Genomic DNA, 24479 nt, shown 5'->3' with positions numbered 1-24479 from the left:
TAACTTCACTCTCTGACAGTAGGAGACTACTGAATAATAGGGTCAACTCTCTAAGAAATGCATTTTAGTGGGTGTCACTGTCAGACAGGCCTGTTGCAGTCAGAGAAGTGTAGCTGTTGGAGAGGGATGAAACTGAATGCTTAATGCTGTGTTTATCATTTCCAAGAATTCATGTGTATTTTCAACTGCGGAGTACAAGAAACATGGAAGCTTTCCACATACCAAAAGCAACCATAAATGCCAATTTCTAATACAGTGAGCCTGAGGAGATCATAATGCATCCAATGAAACAGTTGATTCAACGTATTAGATGCATTAAGGTTTTGAAAGGTTACTTACCATTACTCAATTTTAGGAGCCTTAGGGAAGCATGCTATCAAGCTATATTCTCAATTTCGTAGTTACCAGTTTGGCAACTGAACATTATCTAATTCATTTCCTAAAGCCATACACAACCATTTGGATTTTAATTCTCTAGATTCTAAAAATGTAATGAATTTCCACTTAATTTCAAAAGGTATCTTACACCACAGTTGTACACATACTCTCACACTCTAAAATAACAGAAATTATTGTTTAGATTAATGGGAATTGTTACTTGCAATATATGTATGCTTAAGGTTAAAATCTCTGTATTTTATTACTTTGTTTATATAACAATGTTGTTATTTTAATTGTAATGTTTCTAACAGGTCTGTTATATCTTCCCTGATATTTTAATTTAATTATTAATAATTTCATAGATGGAAAATCAAGTTATAAAAGACTTTAAGTGAATAAAACATACCATACAGCTATACGCTGCTACAGAATCATGTACACTCATATATGCCCTACAGAATTTTTGTGCAATTTCTCTTTGCAATTCACCCCTGACCAAGGTTCCACCATTTCCTTGTGTAGGGTTCTTCAGCTTCCCATTTCATTACAATTAGAAAGCTTAGAAAGCTAAATTAGAAATTAGAAAGCTAAAATCTAACCAAATTCTTGTTCGGTTCTAACAGACTACTTTCTTATTGTTATTTCCCACAGTGACATTGGAAAACACTTGATCACCACTTTTTGAAGTTTTTTTTTTGAAGAAGAAGAAGAGCAACTGTTATTAATTAATTAATTAATTTTTTTCCTCCCCAGACTAGACAAAACCAACTCCTTCAAGCTTTCCCTAGGGACAACATCTACTAAATCTCTTATCGTACCTCTGTACCTCTTGTTCCACCCCCAGGGCAGAAGACAGAATACGACAAATAAAAAATTTAACAAGGGTTTAGAGTAATGATGAATAGTAAAGTTCAACATTATACAACAGCTTGATCAAATGCCTACTGAAGCGCAAAGGACAACAATATTTTAGAACAAGCTTCCAGGGCCTGTTCCAAGCATAGCTAGTTGTTTGAATACTCAGCCACAAAATGAAGCCAAATACTGTATTGTTGCTAGCTAAGAGTGCCCCTTCATTTTGCCACAATATGTAGAGCTCAGAGAAGACTTGTGTTTTGGCAGTGAGGGAAAGTTTACAAAGAACAGCCTCCAAAATGTGACAGATTCCACAATACAGAAGGGTAGATGACATACCTGAGAGATACTGCATTAGGTCCATAGATCTCTCTCACTGCTGTCAAATCAGCTTCCAACTGTGGATGCTTGTGAAGTTCTCCATCATAGCTAACCTACCAAAACAACAACAAAATTCTATGAGTTTTTATTTATTTCATAACTGGCATCTGATCTAGTCTCTTGAAAGCTCTCATAAAATGTGCTGCATAAAGATTTCTTAATGCCATGCTCAGAAAGGACTTTGTGTTGATAAGCTGAAGCACTGAGGTGGTCTAGCTCTTCTAAGCAATGAGATTTGCAAAGCAGGCACTTCTGTATCAGAACTCCAGATGGCCCAACGCCTGTTTGTGGAAGAAAACATGCAAAGAACTCATTCATGTATCCTATCTTGTCCTGGGGGCTGCTTTGGGCCTCTTGACACTTGTGCATTTTTAACCTGGTAAGTAGGAGGAGAATCAGGTATCTCCTGTTGTACCATTCCAGTCTAACTACCACAGGTCAAAGGTTTTCTCCCTCTTACTTGTTGTCACACTCTCGTATATTTTGGACACAGAACGGCGTGGGCTCTACAAGAGAAACATGACACTATTCCATGCACTAAGGCTCTCAGCATATAAAGTTACATTTGCTTCATTTGAAACCACCAGTGCAATGACATCAGATTAAAAATGAAAAATAATTAAAGACACTTTCCCATTTTAAGCATTTTTTACCAAATAAGGTCTAAAGAAACATGTACTGAGATGTCATCACAATTTTTTGCATGAAGTCTACATGAAGAGTGGTTATGATTATGTTTAGTGTTTATACTATAAAGAAAGAAACTTGCATGCTTGTCTAGTTGGATTGTATGAAGTCAAAATAATTAAATATCCTCTTATCTTCTGTAAGGACAAAAATACCTTATTAGGCTTGTAACAATCTATTAAGAGTCAATTACTACTTTCTCATTAAGCAGTATACTTGTGATTGTATGACCCTGACTCTGCTTCTTTACACTGATTAGAAAAACAGTAATTCCACTAAAGTCAATCATCTCGTAATTTGGACGCATTCAGAAATGAGAGTAAGACTTGGATTGTACCGTTGACAAATTCAGACAGCAAAGCACCTGAGTGCAATTTATCCCTTTAGACACATGAATATATCCTTACACATGCATTCCTGCTGAGAATTCCTGCTATTGCAGAGGTCTGTGTAACCGCAGTAATGTTTCTTCAGTTCATACATCCAAATCTGCTTGACCTCAGTGCTGTAGCACTTCAGTTCTGATATCTGGAGCTGTACTTTTCATTACATATCTAATTAAATACATTTCAATTGAATTACAGTAACGATCACCTGATAACTTTTTACTTATGAAAATTAGCAAATAATTTGATTAGACCTAGACTTCATCAAACATAAGGCAGTTCATTAGCATAGCAAGTGAACATACTTCGAGCTATCAATGATATTCCCAACCTGAAAGGTATAAGCCAGCTATCCCTGCTCTGTATGGATAGGCACGTCAGAAAAATTTCCCACCTAGACAAGCATAGGAACAAAACCTTTACTAATTTATTTTTCTTTTACTTCAGGGAAGAGTAAACAAACCTTTGTATATGTAAATATATAAAAATATGTATATATCATTACTCAAAAATGAATTATTTAAATATGCATAAGCAATTGCTGTTCTACTTCCAAAGAGAGCACAGCAATGTTTCCACAGATCATAACCATGGTTCACCCATCACTTTGTTGCTCTCAAAGCACATTTTTCTTAACCAATCTAACATATGAATAATAATAAAATCCAAATGGAACACTATGCAGAACACCAAATTGCTCAGCATACTGCCTTCTCCCATCTATTTTCTGGTGGTAAGAGGTAATGAACTCCAGAAAGAACCAAAGCAGTGTTCCTGCAAACTGTAAGACCATGGGTATGGTATTTTCCACCCCTAAATTAGTGCCACAGACATGCTGATGTACACAGGGGAGATTGCCAGAGTTTTGTGTATCTAAATTTGCAAGTACATTCTGTAACTAAAGCACAAGAGCGGCAGAAAGCACCAAAAGCAGTAGTATTACTATTTCAAACTGCTATTCTCTATTGCAAATGTAGAAGATAGAGATTCAAAGTAAGAATTAACAAAGAGCTGACCAGAAAGTGAAAATAAAAGCTAAAAATCTGATAACTTTGCTGTGTCTGAAGGGTCTGCGTTTAGAAAGTCCTGGTATTTAATCTGAGACCTGATTAAGATTATTTTGTCCCATATAATGACAAAAGGTTGCATTTTTAAAGGAGATTAAATGATTTACAGACCTAAATCCCATTGAAAATCAATAGGATTTAGGCTATTGAATCACTTAGCTACTTTAAAGTATTTATCCATTAAATCCTTAGGGAGGATTACAAGCAGGTGGCTAGGAAGCAGATACAAGCATTTAATTTATGACCAAAAGGTCGTATCTTGTTTTCACTGCCCATCAAATGCAATTTCCCATGCTGCTTGTTTCATCATCAGTTGCTTTCTTGTCTTTCCAGCTGTAAACACTTAGAAATGTTAGTATAAACCCTGACCTCCACCTTTTCCAACTGTGTTGCACAGAGTTGTATTGGTAGCTATTCCCCATAGTTGTTAATGTCAACATTTTTGTCCCCATTCTCTGTGGGCACAGCAAACACTTGTCTCAAATAAAGCAGCTTACCTTACCTATTCCCTGCATATACTGTCAACTACTTTGTCTATTTCCATATTATTGAATCCCAATACACGTGGTGCCCACTTAATAACTCATAGAATCATCTTCTTTCAAAAAGGACTGTTCTTTTATCTCTCAAGGAACTTAGCTTACTACCTGTTTTACTACTTAACTCCTAAGTCCTTTTCCTTAAAATTTCATCTTTTGACCATGACTTTTTTTTTTCCCCATGATATATACATTTTTGATTATGTCTTTTGTTGTTGTAGTTGTTGTTTGTTTCTTCTCCTTATATCACTTTTGGAGTATTCTATTCTAAAGACATTCACAATCATCTAATGTCTTTTCTTATTGCTGATTTAACTACAATTTTACTGTTTTTTTTTTTTTTTTTTTTTTTTTCTTTTATCATTCCTTCAATTAAACACACTAGCTCAAAAAACAACAATATAATGCGGTTCCAACCTCAAAAATAAGGCAACTGAATTCTGACCAGTAGTTGCTATTACACAGCTCTTTTACACCTTGCAAAATGATTTACTGCTCTCTCTGTTCATATCTCATAGGCAGTGTTAATATTTATTCATCCATTTGGGCACTGGCAGGCATCCTTTACCAAATATAGTTGCACTGGTTCAAGAAGCTCCCAGCTGCTTGCTGGCTTTTCCTTCACCTTACGGTTATTGCTCTCTCAGTAGAGTTGAAAAATGAAGCCAGTACACACAATTCATCGCCACAGGGCAAAAATCAGAAGATTTTTCCTCTCAGGCAGATTAAAATAAGATACTGGTCTTTTCACTGAAGTGTATGTACACAGCCCTCTCCAGCACTCTGCAGGGCTGTACGAATAGGCAGAGGAAGGGAGGCAATTCCTGCAGTCATTTCTCACGTGAACATGAGTCTGTACCCCATGTCAGTCATTTTCAGATACTGAAAATACATTATTTCAGTTCCAGTTTCATTATCACTTTCTGTAGCTTTTTAGGGGTGGGCTTTCTATACTTTACTGTAAATATAATGCACTTTAACTCATATTTTGTGTTCAAGCCCCACCACACTACTGGAGGAGAGGCTCAGCGATGCCCTGCTTGCTCATCAGCATGCCACACACCCTGCTCCAACCCAACCAGCCGGCACTGCCAACACACTCCTGCAGCCTCACTCTGCACTCCCAGGGCATGGATGGCTTCAGCCTCCGGGTGGAGGCAGCGACAACTTTCATTAACGCCAGCTGTAATTCACTAGAATGTTCATCAAAACAAACAGTTCTAAAAACATAAGTGAGGAATGATTCCTTTGGGGCAATCTTTAGACTAAAATGATAAGAAAAATCTGAATAAAGGAGACTAGCAGCGTGAAGTGTTCTATTGATGTTGCAAAAGGAAAAGATATTAAGAGATTTTATTTCCCAGTACATCACAGGGTGTAATAATAACTAATTCTGCTAAGAGAGCAAGAAGGAAAACAGAGCTGTATATTTATCTAAAAATATGTAGCATTTTTCAAGGTGAATTTAACTGTAGACCTCAGAGAAAGAATGGATCGTTGCCTAGATTAGAATTGTTTTGTAATAACCATTTTTTACCATTAAATTGCAGTGCTCTTGACTTTACAAAACGGCAACCCACCAGCAGGAAACAAATTTGGATCTAGCCTGACTTCCCATTTGTATCAATAACGGGATATGCTGTAAAGAGTAAATGTCTATTTCCTCGAAAAAAACAACTGGCTTCTATTTTCAAACATCCCGAAGAACAGCTGGATTTTCTGTTCTTGCAGCTTTACAAATGCAAAGGAGCTCACCTTATTTTAAGTTTGACATGATTATACAGTATAAGATATTCAATATTTTACTGTAAAATACTATATATATACACATTACATTCACACATTGAAAAAAAACCATAAGAAATTAATTATCCAAAATTTATAATTGAATGAACCACAGAGGCTTTCAGATATAAATTTGAAACATTTGCAAAATATCCTTCATTACCTGTCCTCCATAATAAAATTCTTCAGAATCATTATCCCCTTCAGAATCTTCTTCCACTGTGCTGTTGTGATGTGACTCCTTAAATTAAAAATGAAAATTAACAATGATAAAAGCAGTATCTCTCTCTTGCATTTATAGTTCTGAGCACAGGAAGACTATTTTTTTTGCAAATAAGCTCTATGCACACTTAATAAGAGATGCCATTTTAGTATTATTTTTTCGTGAGGAGTACTATGGGCCCATTTTAAGAATAATGAAAGAGCAGACAAAGCTTACACACACTATTGGGGCACGAAAAAACAAGCCTAAATGTATGTCAGAGAAAAATACTACGCTGTCTGTATCCTCTGACAAAGTATTTTAGGAATTGGACTAGAATATTCAGGACTACTCCACTCCGTGGTCCTGCTAAACAAAGCATACTTTACCCACCAAGACAGAGGTTCTGTACTTAATTCATTAAGCATTTCGGTGAACTAATAAAGTTTTAATTAATTTGATTCTGGTAAATCAATTATAATAGTTTAAGGAAATAATTCAAGCCTAAACATGGGATCTTTTAAGTCCTCTTCTGTGAAAAACTCTGACAAATCTCTGCTTAATTATTATAACAAAAGTACCAGCTGATTGCCAGGAAAGTTAAAACTTAATTTTCTGACTGCCTCTGTTCTAAGACTTTGAAAATTAAAGATCAGAAAGTAATATGCTTGCCCAAGTAAAACTTGTTCTAAATAGGCTGCTCTGTGAAAAATTGCACTCTAGTAAATAGAACTGCTCGTGGTACAGACTTCAACTCAGCATGAACTGCAGCATTATATTCTGCTTGTTACCAATGAAGCCTTTAGTTCTAATTACGTAATTAATTCAAAATATTAATCTTTGTTTCTCACAATATATTAGTTATTTCTAGGCTCTGTTCTAACAAGGATCCCATAAAGAATACCTGATAAAATCTTAACTCTTTACTTCAATCCAAACACCATGTACTTTTTGCACATTTTGTGTTTATGTCCTACACATTCCTCTGTTGGAGTTAGACAGTCTTTAAGGTCCCTTCCAACCCAAACCATTCAATGATTCCATGATACACAGAACTGTCACAATAGAATACAAATCAGATGAAAATCTGATCAAAGATGAAAATCTTTGATCAAATCAAAGAAGAGAAGGTACCGCTAAATGCCCTACATTTATGTGTCAAATGCCCTACATTTATAAGTGTCATCACCAATTTCTATAGTCAGACAATATAATCCCACCTCCTTACCTTTACCTCTAAATTACTTCTGTAGTTACTATATGTACACATAGAGCAAAAATTGTATTTCAGCCAATTTCACAGCCATTTTTTGAGATGGGGTATAAAAATAATATTTGCTTCTACTTTACTAAAAAGAAATAAAGTAACTTTAATCATCTTTGTTTAATAATAACCCTAGCTAAAGGGGAAGTTTGTGTTAAAACAGAACCCAAGTAAAAAAAATCAATGCCAACTAAAGAGAAATGAAACTCTCACATGAGAATAGTGTAAAACCCATCCTATCCTAATTAAAACTTCTAACTGTCTAGCCAAGTGTTAGAAACTTCTTTAAAAGCTTTTTCAGTGTTTTTATACTTAAGTACCTTGTTCAATTAAAAAAAAAAAAAAAAGGAAAAACACAAAAGTCTGTCCCATGGAAACTAACTATATCTCAAGGGTTTAATCTAAAGGGTAAATTCTGCATCAAAAGGGTAAATACTGCATTTGAACTTTTAATGTTTACAGAGCATTGCATAAAATTATGTGGCAGTAGAATCAAAATACTTCCAAGTGCAGTTTTTAAAATCAAATCAGGTTTCACCTAATGAAAACAAACAACCATACCCATTATCATATCTGATCATACCTAGCCCCCTTTTTCAGAATAAAATACAGATCAGAGCCTAAAAGGCATTAGTCATAAAACAAATATTCCAAACCCAGAAATCAACCTTGTCAGAGAAAGTCTTGAAGTTAAGCACTTGAATTTTTGATACAATGCTCAATCTCTTGCACCACTCATGGTGGGAGCCTATATGGTACTTTCTTTGAGGCCCTAACATTGTCAGCTCCTGAACATCTTTTAGTGCCATTTCTTTCCTAATATCATCTCAGTGGGACTAGGTAGAGGCCCATGCCAGAGGTACAGCACAAATACAAGCATGACTGAAGAGCCTTCGCACTCCAGATATTACTTACAGTGAACATTATCAGGAGAAGGTCCTGAGACTCCAGTGGGATTGCTGTAGGCCTCAGCAGTGGCCTAAGTAAGCTAAGACATTTCTTCCAAAATGTGTTGTAAGGGTGCATTTGACAGGAGTTCTATTCTGTTATATATTATTTTCTGTTGTTTCTTAAAATATGTTTTGTTAAAATATACATACAAGAAATACATACCTCTCCATTCTCCCTCTGTAATTTTGATTTTATGGATAAGCAATAGTTGACATCGCTAGTTTTTCTTAATTCTTAAAATAAAAGGGAAAATAGAGAACATCTGTGAAAAATGTGAAATACTTTTGTATATACTGACTTTAAATACTTAGTTGAAATAGTTAAGTAAATAGGTTACAGGTTTGAAGGACACCAAAGTGTTTACAATGCAACAGTCTACAATTATCAAAAGACTACGTTTCAGAATACTATTGTTTTTAACAGTGAAATGAAATTCAGCTGGTCCATTTAGGAGATTTTGTTTTCCCAATCAGTAATTTAAACGTCTGTGTAAAAAAGAATGAAAAGAATGAAAGATCATAAGCCCTCAGCAATAATTAAATCAATTAAACCTTATATACAAAAATCAATTAAACCTTATATACAAAATACAGGTTTAGATCTTACTTTAAATGGTAGGCTTTACTTCTTTTCAAATTACGTACATACTTGCAAATAAAATTTAATCTATTCAAATTAATAAAATTTAATAAAATCTTATATTTCAGGCTATAATGACCAGTTTTTGTTAGGGTGCCACTCCAGTAACTTTATTAAAATTATTCTTGATTTACTACATAAGTGAGATCAGAGACTGAAAATCATATTGATTTTCCAGTGGAATTCAAAGTAATTCTGTGTTATACATGCATACAAAAATACCTTAAAGCTCTGTAACAATAATAAAGATACCACAACGTCAAGCACTCTTATCTGCAGAACTGCTAGATTTAAGACCGCTTTACTCAGTTTCTCCTATAGCCTGAAATCATCGAGGAATTTAGCTGATAAAGTCTGAAAAAACCTGTGTGGAGTACACAGAGATCTTGGTTATATCTTGTATATAAGTGCCTAGATCTCTAAACGCCATTTTATGTATTAAATGTGGTGTTTTTTTTTGTTTTGTTTTGTTTTGTTTTTGTTGTTGTTGTTTTTTGTTTTGTTTTGTTTTTTGAAAGTATGGATGAAATTTCAAATGAAGAGGTTCCCAAAATCACTGGAAAAAAATATTTTTTCCCATAGTCTCATTTGTGAAATAGCTGAACCACTTTGTATAAAATTTTCTGAAATAACTCACCAGAGGCAATGATCGTTATAGACTGTTTCATCCCCAGTGGTACAGATTTCAAAAAGGTTTAAGCAAGTGAGCATGAAAACTTTTAACTGGGAAGTATTAAGCACCTCTAAATGTATTTGAGGAGAATTACTTTAGCATAGACTGCAGGACATTAAAGAAATAAAATACATTCTGCCTACACAATTGTGTTGATCTCCAAAAGAAGTATTTTAATTTATTCTATTCTGAAATGTAGGACAACTTACTACAGTAAGCCTGTGAAGAACTATTGAACTGTACAAGTATGCACATCAACACATCCCCCTTTAAGTACAGGAAGTGTCTTGTACTCCCTCACAAAACATGAACTTGGTAAAATAATCAGGACATAAGATTACCTGTAGCAATTTGGTGGAAAATTACTGGAATTGGCTCTGTTGTTACTAACACATCTTCATCGTTATCAGAACTGGAAACATACGTGTTATCTATGAAAGAAAAACACTTTGCATGTTGAAGTCCTGTGGTGCTCTGCCAGCCCCTTCCCTCGTTGCACAACCTACCCTTCTACCATAATGAATCACTTCCCAGCTGATGAGGGAAACCCAACACTATCATATTCTTGCTGTACTTTTTTCTAGAGAGATTGCAGTTGAAAGAAAAGTACCAAAAGGATGGAAGATTAAGAACCAAATATTATACAACCAACCCCCCTGCATTCCAACACCATGGCACACTTTCATGAAGTGTACCAAGAACTGCTCAGAACTGTTCCAAGACCCATAGGGGTTGGTGGCAACCTTTTCCAAAACAAAGACTTGCTCTACATTTTCTGTCATGCTTGATACCAACACTCAGGCTTGGTCTAACATGCAGTGAGCTGGCTGTTAACAGCATATTATGCAAAGTATATATGCCTCATGTTGGTTAGTCACAAAAAGGATATTTGAGTTACCTTCTAATCAATGGAGAATATTTCTTGTGCCTGATTCAGGAAAAGAAAATATTTTGTTCCCTTTGAAAACTTTGGGTATGGGTATGAATACTGAAAGTACACTTCAAACTTTCTTATAAAATGTGGGAATAGGTTGTGATTTTTTATTTCCAACCAAACCTCCAGTATAAACAAGAAAAGGAGCAGCAAGCTTTTACGCAGTATGCACAGAAGCTAATTTTGCATGAACTGTTGAACTGCCTACGAAAGTACTAAAATTTTGTTTTCTAATGATCTGGGCTAAATTGGACTTTCCACTCTAGAGCAGAAAGGCTGACAATTAAGATAATCAGAGATAGAGGGGCAAGCATGAGAATTGAAAGGGTTTGATCTGTAATGATTCTGAGCACTCTGGTCCTGCATCAGCACAGGGCATGAACTCGCACGCACTTTTAAGCACACTGCTGCAATGCATGTCTCAAAGCTTCTGACCACGGTGCTTCCAGTGGAATGCCAGAAATAATGTAAACTTTAATTGATCAGTAAATCCAGCAATTTGCCACCTGTACTGCAGTGGTTCTGGGAAGTCTGCATCCAGACTGAGCCCTAGGGAGGCTGCACCCTCCTCGCAGCAGCGTCAGCAGTTCCCACAGGTGTGCCACACTGCTTTTGCAGACTGGCAGCAGCATCACCACGCGCAGACAGGCGCGTGGGGCTTTCCCATCCTGCCACCTGTGAACCAGCCTTTCTGCCACCTTCACGCAGAGCTACCACGTCTGGCACTACCCCGCACCTTCGCCTACTTCCACTCCTGCACTGTCCCGTGAGGTAACCCAGGTAGTCTATGTGCAGCACAGCAAACACATACTGTGAGCAGGTAGCTGCTCCCGGAGGCTGACCCTGCTTTCCCCTGAGTGCTGCACTCCGTGGGCACCACAACCTGCTCCATCTGCTCAGTCTGCATCTGCTCGGCTACATGCTTGGCACAGGGATGTGTTTTAGAGCCATGGCACAGTGAGAATAAGAGGGGCTGCCTCCAGCCATCTGCCAGCACTCGCTTCTCCTGCCACTTTTGTCAGACTGTAAGCTATGCACCCAGGGTAGCTGCTTCTCATCCTGTCCCTGACCCCCTGCCTTGCCTCTATTTGCAGGCTCCACCTTGCCGTCACCATTTCAGTGCCAGCATCACCACATTGGATGGCTCTGGGCATACAACACATACCCACTCCTTTCCCAAGCCCGGGAACGTAGCTTACTGCTGTAGAGAGCACCAGTTAGATCTAAATAAATTTACCCAGCTCTCATTATATGGGTGCAGATAAGGAAATCCACATGCTAGAACTTATTGCTATATGAAAAAGTAGGAAATACAGCAAGCTGTGCTGTACAGAATATATGATTACCAAGAATATATGGAAAAAAGGCTGACTCGATTAAGGTTTTATTCATTTTAATTATATTTTATGCCCATTGCTTGTCATTCTTTTGTGGCAGCTGGCTAATATGTTTCACTGCCAAGCTTTTGTTTTCTTTTTCTACTTGGCAACCACTGCTTTTTTTATTTTTGTTTCTGTGTGTGTGTTTTTCCTTTCCTGTCCTTCTGTCAGTGTAATGAAACTTGAAATGAAGATACTGGTTTTGGTCTGCTTTCTTCAAGATCCCATTTCCAACACAGTTAGGTGGAGTCTGCCTGAACCTGTTGCAGGTAGGCAACCAACTACTCACTGCCAAGCTGGGTGTCCCCATCTCTGCTGCAGTCTACCACAGTCTAAGAGAGGGATGTTTCTGTTAATGTGTCCATAACCCCCAAATCATCAGGATAAAAGACCACAGTAATTGTAAAAGTTTATGGCAGCTAGCAAGTATCAGTCAAAACATATATTCATTAGTAAAATACTTGCTGCTGTAATGGTTCTCACAGGAGTCATGATCCATATTAAAGGGACTTTAGTCTACCCATTGATGTTATATTCTGTAACTGCTCCTTAGGAGCGCTATTCTCCCCAACTTTTGTCAATGTTGTGAGAAAATGGTTACCAAGATATTTTGCTGGAACTGTTATTACCTGCCTCTAAAATTTTTAGTTATATTTTCACATTTTCAGAAATGTATAAATAACTTTCAGACATTACTGTCTCAAAACTCCTCTGATTAGCTTCTTCAGTGCACTGTTGTGAGCACATTTTTAGCTTTCACTTGTAATTATGAAACTTTCAAACACATTCCATTACTGAAAGTTGTCATGTCATATTATGGTTCCCAGAGGTATGATTTAATGCTTAGCTGTTTGTAATCTTTTGATGCTTTATGAAGCAATTCAGCAATATCTACACACTGTTATCAGTGTCAACATGGTGATGCTGCATATACAATAGCAATGCAGGGAGCTAGAATATACACAGTACCCAAAGGTCTTTTTACGGTATCAAAAATTCACTTGTGGTATCACTTCTGGCTGAATGAACATTTGTAAAGCAGCACTTTTATCTCTCCATATATTTATTACATACACTAGCAATTTATCTGATGATCAGTTCTGACAGTCTTCTGCTAGTATTCGAAGTTTGATCCACTGTGTATTACACATCCTTAATCTCAAAAGGATATAACTTTGATACAGCTACACACTAATTGACTTAAACCATGATCTGTAAAGACTTATCCAGTGAGAAATTTATCTGATGGGCATCTACTGCTCTAAACTCCAGTAACAAGCAGCAATGCTTGAAAGGCATATTCCAGCTGAGGAGGAGGATACCAGAAGAGAGTTTCCTATGCTTGACACCACCACGCTCTGATGTGTCTCTAAAATATCCCTTAAAATACATGCCAGAAAAGACATAACATTGCTGCTGATCATGGCTAACTTAAAAGATTTAGTACAAATACAGGAGACAAAAACACTGGCTCACCAAATCACAACATTGTAAAATGGCAAAGAGTCATTATCATTCCTAACACACTAGACATCTCTTCTTCACAAAGCAGATGTACATACTGTGAAAGCTTGAGATAGCAAAAAACAAAACAAAAAAAAAAAAAAAACAGTGCTTCCAATGGCCTGAAGGGTTAGATTTCAATCAGTAAACAACTGGTTTGCTCCTGGTCACCAAGTCTGCTACAGTGTAACAGTGTAAAAATATCAACTTTTATCTGGCTTTAAAAAATAGGGGATGACGGCAGAGAATACCCATTAGGTTTCAGGGTGAAAGTCATTTAGGCCTGTAGACTATCAGGGCATGCTGCAAAGAACATCTGTAAGGGAGGTTTGAGGCCTGTCAGACAGAAGAGCTTGCCAGGAGATGAAATCTCATTTGCTGCAAGAGTACCTGCTGGTTCAGTGCTGGTTCAGTTTAGGGGTTCCCAGAGAATAAGTTCTATGGGCTCGTAATAGTTTAATCGCTGAAATGAATAAATCCATTACTGACACTTAATAGAACAAACCATTAACAATTTTTTTTTTCAACTATTTGTTCCTCTTTTCATTGCCAGGCCAATCCAGTAACCAATCCATGAATTTATGAGTGGTATGACTGTGTTTTATGAATCTCACTTTCTACACTTACTACCTGTTGAATAGATTGTTGTTAGTAGCTGTTTTTCCTGGTGAAAAAAACAATCTCTCTCTTAAAGGTTGTAGGTATTCTTTAACAGAATCAATTGTATTTATCATCACTATCGCACTGATTTCTTTCTGAATCTTTTTCAAATACTTGTATTTTGAACAGACAGTCTATTCCTGTTTATTAGTGAAGAGTAAAACCTCTCTTCTTTAGAGTTTCTAAAAGAAGCAAGAAATACATCTTTTGGAAATATTACAGAGATGTTATGGATAAAGATAAAGAGAGAGGCTTTCATATAATTCATAGTATTTACATTATTAAATATTCCTACGATGCAAAATACATAGTGTAGTGCAATCCAGCAGTACTACCATATACCACTGCTTACACAGTGTCCTGTTTACTTCTCCTGTTTCTGCTAAGCTCTGTGCCATAAAAGTATCTGTGCAGGCTCTTTGTAAAGGAAATCAGAGAAACAAGTTAGCTGAATATTAGCTTTTGCTCTTGGCTGGTTGCCTTTCACATGGATAATTCACAACTGTACTGGTTGGCCATGTGGTTACACAAATGCTTTTGCCAACCCGGCCCAGGGTATAGCAGGGAGGCAGAAGTGAGCAGCTGGGAACAGCTTTGCAAGCTTATGTTACCAAAGAGACACCTGTACACAAACCCCAACTCCTGCAGACCCTGAGAAGTATCACTGCACAGTCCACAGGTTTAACTTTAAGAACGTGAGTCGTCAGTCTCATTAAGGTTTAACACACTGAAGTGCTCCGCTGGCCCTGTACCAGACTGCTCAGTCTCTTGAAAGATCAAACTTTATCTAGCATGCCAAAAGGGAGACAGGCACTTTCTCCCTCCTCTATCACTGTGTTGGCTCCTAACACGGAAAGCATCACAAGCTCTCATCTCAGTAAACTTGTGAACTAGGTTTTCTCACCCTGACCCATTTGATAAATTATACCTGAAAGGAAAAAATGACTGTGAAAATTATCTGACTAATGGAAAGTGATTAGCACAAGGATGCACCTGGAACACATTAACACTGTTTCACATATTCTTATAGGAATGTTGTAATTTACAGTAACACATATACATGTGTCATGGACAAGAATGTTGCACAGTACCTGGGTAGTCCTCAGAGACATGCACTGAATAGGATACACTGCAAAGAAGAAAAGAAAAAAAAAGAAACAACAGAATTAATAATAACTTCTGGCATAAGATTTTTTTTCCTGTTCCTATATTATCTTATGTTTATTTATAGGACCCTGATGGTTTCCGAGACAGAAAGTAACAGCTGATGGTTTTTGAAGTGCACAGCAAGGAAAAAAAAATGTCATGCCCATTTTGAAAGCTTACTTGGCTAAATTGGCATATCTTGATTTCAACCTTCTTAAAAAGAATATCAAGACTGCATTATATTTACTTTAGAGTAGTATTTCACAATGTACTTTTGCTAAAGAATAAATAAATAAATAAATAAGTTGCTCTGTGAACATCAAAACTAGAAAAGCCCAGTTTTCTCTACATTTCTTCCTGGGGTTTACTCAAAGCTCAGCATGAAGCTCTTAACATGCTGTATGTTCTTGTTGGTTTCAGCCTGTATCAGGTCTGCATTGCTTAGGCTCCTTTCTCTCCTCAGACCCCTGTATTTATAAACATTGTGGCAATCTTATTTGACACCTATACCTCTCAGTCAAGGTGAGTTAAAATCAGGTTTTAAAGAGACACAGTCACTCTAAAGAGCACCTTCAACACATGGATTACCAGAGCCTGCCTCATCAGAAAAAAAGATATACAAACATATTGTCCTCATCCTCTAGCTCAGCCTACATGTGCTTTTCCTAAGACCCATCAAGATGCTCACTAAATTCACTGCTGAGAGCAGGAAAAATGAACATGGTGGGCTGCTCAGTCATCTAAGTACCCTTTTATTTTTATTTTCATTATTTTTATTCTATTTAAGGGTAACGTACATCTTCATTTAGCCCTAAAAAAAAATGAACTCTGCAGCATGCTGAAAGCTTTCTTTTGTATAATTCATGTTCTTTCAAATTCTAAATCCTATAGATTGTATGTGTCAACATACACATTTAAATAATACATGATGTATGTTCATGTCTGTAGTGAGTTAAGCAAAGACAGGATGGCACAGGCCTCTTAATAAATTCTGTTGTGTATTATATGTTGTTGAAAATTGATTCAGTGGATCTTTTTCAATTACATGAATGTAACTCCCATGTAGACTATAAAATGAATGCACGTACACTATTTTCTTTCTCTCTCAAGGACTTCAGTTAAATGAGCTCTGTTTCCACAATTCAATGACTGCAGGAGGGAATCAATATGAAAAAGTAGTAGTTTCTTCCCTAAATCAATCTATTGCAGCACAGCTCTGTCACCTGTTTTTGTACATAATCTTTTCTAACATATTACATTTTATGTATTGTTTGACTAAGAAGCAAAGATGCCCATTTCTTCAGCAGCTGCACATGTTCACATAAATGGAATGGAAGCAGAAAGAGTGTTTATTATATCTGACAACAGATTTAGCCACACAATTCTTGATAGCTTCAGTCATGCCAGGATTAAATCCCATCATTGTGTAATGTCAACATTTTGTGATTTTTCTTTTAGTTCTTTTCCAGATTTTTGGATAGGCAGCATCTGCGTCTCATCATCTTGGAGCGTTCTGCCTAAAGACTGTGGTACTTAAATCTAATTAATCTGTCATGGCATAAAATGACACTATTTTAAGTAGGGAAATATTCCAAAATAAAGGAATATTATATCTCAGTGCAGCCATGTGTGAAGAATTTTGTCCTGTGATTAAAAATAATAATAAAATAAATAACAAAAAAGCTGTAAGTTAATGAAGGGCCGGTTCTTACTAAAACTATCCTCCAAATGTTGTGTTTGTAACCATTACTTCTTCCTTCTATTACCCAAAGCCATACATCAGTCTCATTCTTTTAGACTGGCAGCTTGTGTATCTCTTTGCTGCCACCAGAACTGCTGTGTATGGGTTTGACTACTGTCATATTGTATTATCTTCAAGTGTGGACTTTTATTCCAAGAAAATAAAAGTCTTCCTAGAACCTAGAAAATATTCCGTGTTCAAATTAAAAACCTCCCTCAAGCCAGTATAAAAGCTGCAGCAAAGAAATGAAATTCCACATATGTATGTACATAAAAGCAGTTCTTCACATTGAGGACAGGAACAGGGGCTGGAGAAGTTACACAATTTCCATCCATGACAATATTCACAACTCAACTTGGTAAGGCTGTCTGCAAACTAATCTAACCTTGAAGCTGGATCTGACTCTGAAGCTGGGTTGGGGGACCAGGTAGCCTGCACAGGTTACTCCTCCCTCAAGTTACTCTCTGCTCGTATGTGCAGAAACCCTGTCAAAGTGTGTTTCTCTTCCTTCTTCGTCATGTGGTAGCTGTGACAGCAACAGCTGTGGTCACATTAAATGGAAACTAATGTGAAAAAATACACGTGTGAAAAAAAATCTCATGAGATGGAAATAAAATGCAAGGTTCATGAAGATGCAGGTTAGAAATAACCTCCAACCAGCTCCTGCAATGACTGTGGGCAAGTTCAAGGTCTGATACAGAGCCCACTGAATCTAGTCGTCATCTCAGTACTGTGATGAATATTACCAAAGAGGGGAAAGAAAAGGTAAAAATCATATGAAGTAACATAGTTCTGTAAACCTAGTAGTAAGAAATCGCCCTACGGGTAAAATTTCACCAGCAAAATCTGATGTCACCTCCATCAGAAAAACATTAACAGAAAACCTGCTGCCAAACAAAAATCAAATGGTAATATGGTTAGAAATAATAATGGAATCTGATAAGCCCAAGCTGCCACTTCAGAGGAAAGATTGTGAACAAGATATGAACCCGAGATTAAACAGTAAAATGCTTGAAAATGGGATATATACATCCAATTATAACAAACCATTAGTTTTTACTAGAAACACTACTGACTCAGCTTAGGAATCTACCAAACTTAGCTGAGTCCTCAACTCAGCAGAATTACTTTGATATTGGGTGTGTCTAACCTGAAATTCTTTACACTCTTATCCTCTCCAATCTTACCAAAAAAAAAAAAAAAAAAAAAAAAGTGAGAAATTGTCTTCTTCCTATTTAAATTCATATTTTTCAGCACACATTGACACATTGGGATCTCCGTGCTGCCCTCTCCTCAGTGTCCCCAGGACACTGTACGCTGAGACAAATCATGCCAGAGAAAGCTCCCATGGGAGCAGCCTTTTAGACAGGCCATTCCTCTTGCACATACTTAAACTCCATTTCAGAGAGAATAAATGACTTGTCAGAGCCCCCAGAGAAAGGCGGCGCTTTGCTTGGGCTGGTATTGTAGCTATGTTTGGGATGCAGAATCAAAAAAAAAAAATAATGAAAAAACAAAGTAGGACTACTGAATAGCGCAAAACTGTCCCAGCTCGCCTCTGTGATTGTCATGTGTGATCACACTTCAGCACGCTTTTCTACACCCAGGATAAACTGCTTCCTACCACTTGTGCTCCTGAGTTGTCAGAAACCCAGCTACACCAGGCTCACCTCTTGAGAGGTTCCAGTCCTGCAGCACTGAAATGTTTTCCCACTGACTTTAATGAGATTTGGAGCCAAGACAGAAACACAAGACGCTGATGGCTTAAGGCACCTTCAGAAACCACAGGCTCAGTGAAGACACAGATGTTCACCACCTCTCAGTGTTATATCCTTCCAGAGCCAAAGAAAGCCTGTGCTGAAGCTGCCTTCTTGTTTAAGTACTCAGAAAGGCAACTGGAATTAATTTAGACCTGGCCTCCACACAGAAGTACAACATGATTATTCCAGTGAGGGATGTGATTTTTCCTTCTGGCATAGCAGCTCCTCTGTACAACCCTGGTGCAGCTATTGCTATAAATACAGCTTATAGCACTATAATTTATTCCCATTCCCATAAACACATTCTAACCAGCCAAACCATCACCCTGGCTAGTTCTGTTACATTGCTTTAGCTACATGAACACAGTTAAACTTCTGGGTGTAAACAAAGCCTCAATGATCATGTTATTTCTGTTTAATTTAGCTCTGACCTACTCCAGAAGTCATCCTACACTACATGTATTTCTCTTCCTTTAAGCTCAGAACAACCTTCAGACTATAAATGGCCTTGTAAATTTTTTGTTATTTAACAAACAGTAAAGCAACTTTAGAGAAATTAGTGAGAAATGTCATGTTTCACTGCTTATGTGATCTTAACGTAAAATTCTTATTGCTTGAAATAATATTAACATGCAGAGGGCTCTAGCCTTACTTAGTAACAACTCTATTCATAAAGTATTTCCTGCAAGCATTTTCTAATGTGTTTTAAATATATCTGTTTCTTCTTCAGAGAGATTATCCTGCAAAGGTCTATCTGCATTTGAGAACCAATTCATAAACTAAATGGGGAGCCACAACAAACTTGCTGTTTTTCAGGTGAATCTATCCCATTTTGTTACAGAACAAGCAAATTCACCCGCATTTGATATTACCACATTTTCTCAAAGTTAGTTAAAAAGGACCTTTAGCCTTTGTAGATTCACAGAGCCATTTGCAAAGTCAGGACTGAAATGCACATTAGTGAGCAGACAGAGTGTATGCAGCCATGACCATCAGCCCCAGCACTCTGAGACCCAAGAGAGGTAAGATTGAATGGCATTCAGATAGCCCACCAAATCAATTTTTTGGAGATACTAAACCACACTCCCGTACAAGAGTCTTTCATGAGCCATATATTATGGGGTCAAAGTAGGGCCCAAACTGAATATACAACCAGGCAAAACATTACCCCAAAATGTAAGCTCCTAAGGAAAAATGAAGAAACAAACAAATAAAAATACAAATGAAAACTGCTAAAGGAAGCAATGAAAAATTTACTGAGACAAAGAATGTTCATAAAAAGGAAAAGTACCTGTTTAATCCCTTAAATGTAACAGTTTTGTTTCCACAGATTTAGTACAGAGAAAAACTATAAACAGCAATGTTCTTCCAAAGATCATCTTCCTGTCAAATTTCTACCTGCCATTATGCACAGCTCTATCTCTCTAAATAAAATTGTAAGATTGTTTTCCACGCCTTGAGCAATTTTACCTATCATTGTAAAAAATCATAGGGTCAGACATGCATCCTGAATCCACAACAGTGACACTGTAGCCAGAGTGCATGACATATCTTCCCATCAAACTCACTTCATCTCAACCCTATGCCAGCTGTAGTTTTTCTCTAGGAAAGAATCCTTTAAGCTGAATTTCCAGCTGTTTTGCACAGCAGGAGCAGCATGAAGCATCTGGCACAAGTCTAAGATTTATGCCCATGGAATGGGTCTGACAATTCAGCCAGCTCTGCCCCATGGCAGCTGCCGACTTACTGCCTTATTAAGTGTGGAAATTGTGATATAGTTTCTATTCCAGTTTTAGCACTTTCTCCTAGAGCCAGAGCTCCATGTGCTAATATTGCAGCTTACAAGCTTGCTGAAGAAAGGAAACAACATTTTTTGGCACCTTATGATAGTCTGAATCCGATCTATAACAAAACATAACAAGAGAGTAAATAAGACTTTCTCCGTCTTAATGCACCTGGAGCTACAAAATTCCAAAGAAACTACTTTTGTTTGCAATAGCGAAAATCCGAAATCTAGCTCAATGAAGTTATGCAACAAGGTAATAGGATGTACAAAGCTCTATACATGCAAATCGATATTAACACTCAGAAAAGTAACCTATGTACAAATATATAAGATTAGATACTAATGTAGGATTGATTATGTGCCAGGGTCAAATTCGGAACAAGTTGGTGAGTTGAAAGAAAGGTTAGTGAAACCCCTTCAAGAATAATAAAATTACACCGGTGAAAACTTTGGGTTGAGTGCCTGTATAATATTTCTGAAAGCAGAGCATGAAACAGACCTGGTATTTTCACTTTCTGCTCTAGGTGAGGCAGTAAGAAGGAATAAGAATAAGGTCCAGCTGAACAGATGCAACTGAAATTGTAATATTTTACCAGTTTCTAGTTAGAGCATATATACTTTTCTTTAGTATCTGAAAAAAAAAAAAAAAATGCAACGGAACATCATTTCATGCCACTAATTGCACAGAAAGTATTTTCACTCCCCCCTTTGCTTTGTACCCTAATCTTCAAAAATTCACCCAAATCCTTCAGCGTATTCCTATTACTTTCATGCCCTTTAGCCTTCTTAGCCTTCTCTTCCACTTCAACAAGACCATAATTTGTCGCTGAAGTTAGATGCTTCCTAATATTTTACAGTCTCTTCACTCAAATGAAAAAAAAATCCAAATGAATTCTACAACAAACACGTAACACACTCCTTTCTAGTAATTTGTTTGAGGTTTGAGAACCAGTTTGAAACGTAGTAGCTTGGCAATAAACCATATCACAAGGACAGGGTGGATATAATGATTTTCAGAAGACGTGACGTGGGATCCCATCCAAACAAAACTCTCAAACTGAGTCCATGAAATGTATGACCTTTGAGAACTGGTAGGAGATGGAGCTATGAAGTTACTGGCCAGCTGAAAAACTCAGCAGGTTACTTCCACAGAGAATTTGGAATATTTAAGAAGAAACATTTTTTTTTTGTAGCTTATTTCTTATTTGAATCAGCAATTTTTCTGAAGAGAATTAAAATTCAAAACTAAAAGTTAAACAGCCTGTAAAACGCTTCAATGTCAAGTCTTTCTTCCAATTTCTGTGAAGATGACATACATGCAAATAAAGAAGAAACCCAGCAGCCATAAGCAGCAACTTTCTATGGCAGAAATCTTTCTTCTGCTTAATGGACACTGACAAAAGACAAACCCTCCAAAATCAGACAGGACAGAACCATTTTGTTTTACACTGAAAACTGTACAGACAAAATAACCATAAAAACAACTGAAAAAATAAGCAAACTGTATTACCTACAGTTAGGCCAAACAAACTTAATGCAAATTCTTCTTTCAGCATTGAACTGACACAACCACAAGTGAATGATAAATGTGAGGGGCTTTTGACAATATGTGAACAAGTGAATTAGCAAAATACTTCATTATTTGGTCTGTACACCAAGTGTGCTAGCGTACAGTTTAATACCTTTCTGTGAAACTCTTCAAAAAGAATGCAGTGATGCTGTGGGAAAAAAACAATATTTCTCTTCTACACAGGACCTTTTGAAAGAATCCATCCCACTCATCATACATCATCTAAGGAAGGGCTCCACTGAAGCCAATTCTCAGAAATGAAACGTCAAGATTCTAAATGTGCTTGTTGGGTAAATTATTTAATCAACTATTGCTAATATTCTCTTCATAACATCTTTAGTAAAAAAATATGACAGTCTTAAAATGCATTTGTAAACATATGTTTACAATAATATAATCTACCCTTTTAATATATTGTAAATTACATTCATAAATGAAGTAAATACTATTAGTAAATACAAGTGTAAAGATTAGCAAGTACTGCATTATATTCATTCATGGTATCTTTACAATGCAGTCCCAATAATCCGACAAAAGTATAAATAGAACTGAAAAAAGTTTCTTTTGCGTAAAACATTAACCACAAAGTGACACCCATCTCCACATTGACAGATGAACAATCTGTAAGAATCATGTAAGTTAGAATCATGTCATGTGTTCTGCTATCTTCCGTATTTCTGAAAATAAAAGTTTGCATAAGGCTTGTTAAAACACAAAGAAATATATGGGCTTTCTGCTCTTTCACACAGTCGAGGACTTGTGTGTTGTTCTTTTTTATTTTTTTTACAGTGACATAAAAACTGATGTCATTAAATAAAATAACAATTACTACAAAACAACATTCTTACCATCCAGAACAGACAATCAAGTCTTCACAAACAAGATGAAAATTTAAGAAGGTAGACCTAAGTTCTCCTGCACATAGGACAGTTACAGAAAAAGTGATAGCTGGTCAAGGGTAGCAAGAATATTCACACTAAAAAAAAAAAAAAAAAAAAAAAAAGAGAGAGAGAACTGGAACTAAATCCCACTAAAGTCCAAGGGAATCTTTCATACATGACAAAGAAGATTACAGACAGGTTGCACAGAAAATACAAGACTTCTGGCCCCTGACAATCAACTGGTATTTCTGTAAGCAAGTACTTAATTACTTTGCTAAAAATTTTCAAGATGTATTCCAAAGGGTGCAAGCTTTGGTGATAGCTTGTTTTACACATTTGCAGCTTGCTATACAAATGGAATTTACATACCTGCCACTTTATCCATGCTCGTGGATTTCTAAATAGCTTTTAAAGTATTGTTTAAAATATTTTGAATGTGCATGTGTGCACCCCAGCAATTTGTTTTCAAGATATACAGGCCACCTTAAATATCTTTCTGAAACACATTAGTTCAATGAGTGTTTGTATCTCCTGTGATCCAGTAATTGATGACCCAGCAGCAGGCACAGAAATTTTTGCTGCTGGATAGAACCAGGTGCTTGCAAAGAACTGAAATTTGTGCACACGCTCTTTCTTCCTTTCACTATGTATCAAATCTCCCTGTGGTGCACCTGCAAGTATACAGAAAGAATAACAAATGACTAAGTAATCTTTTTTCCTTTGGATGTGTAGAATGTGTATGTGAGATGACATGAGAAATCCCAGGCATATCTACTATTTCTTTTGATGACAAATGAAAACTACTCCAAAGAGATATGGGCAGCATTACAACATCAAAACTGGCACTGCTATCATTTCTTGACATAACCTGGAGGAACAGAGGTGCTGAGTCAAAGCTATTGCATGTTTGCATTTGTCACTAAGAATAATTGTACTACTGGTCCTTTCACACAACCAAAGCACATCTGAATCAAATGGTGAACATTATTCATAAAGCACTGCTTGATTTAGCATGTTATTCAAATAAAGGGGACACAGAAGACTGCAGCTCAACCATTTCCCTTCTGCAAAGCTTCCAATGAAAAAAACACACTACAACTTCTAGTAAATGCACAGAAGTCTATGGGATTAATCATCACTCCAGCAAACATGAGGGCAGTCCTAAAAATAAAAATAGCACTTACAAAATAAGCAAATCAAGGACACTTGAGGGGAAAAAAAAAAAAAAAAAAAAAAAAAAAAAGCATGTGCTGTTTATCACTTGTTTTATACATAGAAAGTTACACTAAAATACGGCAATGTGTAATGC

The 24479-nt window shown here is 36.7% G+C and overlaps 1 protein-coding gene across 1 annotated transcript in view; it reads right to left on the bottom strand.

The window, feature by feature from the left end:
- PARP8 (poly(ADP-ribose) polymerase family member 8) overlaps nt 1–24479 on the bottom strand; it is a 120951-nt gene that overhangs the window by 53108 nt on the left and 43364 nt on the right. Inside the window, exons 3-7 of the mRNA XM_035310318.1 lie at nt 15378–15415; nt 10152–10241; nt 8661–8731; nt 6245–6322; nt 1576–1670 (exon numbers count right to left, since the gene is read on the bottom strand). Of these exons, the coding sequence (XP_035166209.1) occupies nt 1576–1670; nt 6245–6322; nt 8661–8731; nt 10152–10241; nt 15378–15415 (372 nt within the window). The remainder of the gene's footprint in view (nt 1–1575; nt 1671–6244; nt 6323–8660; nt 8732–10151; nt 10242–15377; nt 15416–24479) is intronic.

Source organism: Oxyura jamaicensis, chromosome Z, assembly GCF_011077185.1.
Source record: "Oxyura jamaicensis isolate SHBP4307 breed ruddy duck chromosome Z, BPBGC_Ojam_1.0, whole genome shotgun sequence".
NCBI lineage: Eukaryota > Metazoa > Chordata > Aves > Anseriformes > Anatidae > Oxyura > Oxyura jamaicensis.
Note: the sequence above shows the minus strand (reverse complement) of the source record. Positions and strands in the feature narration are given on the sequence as shown.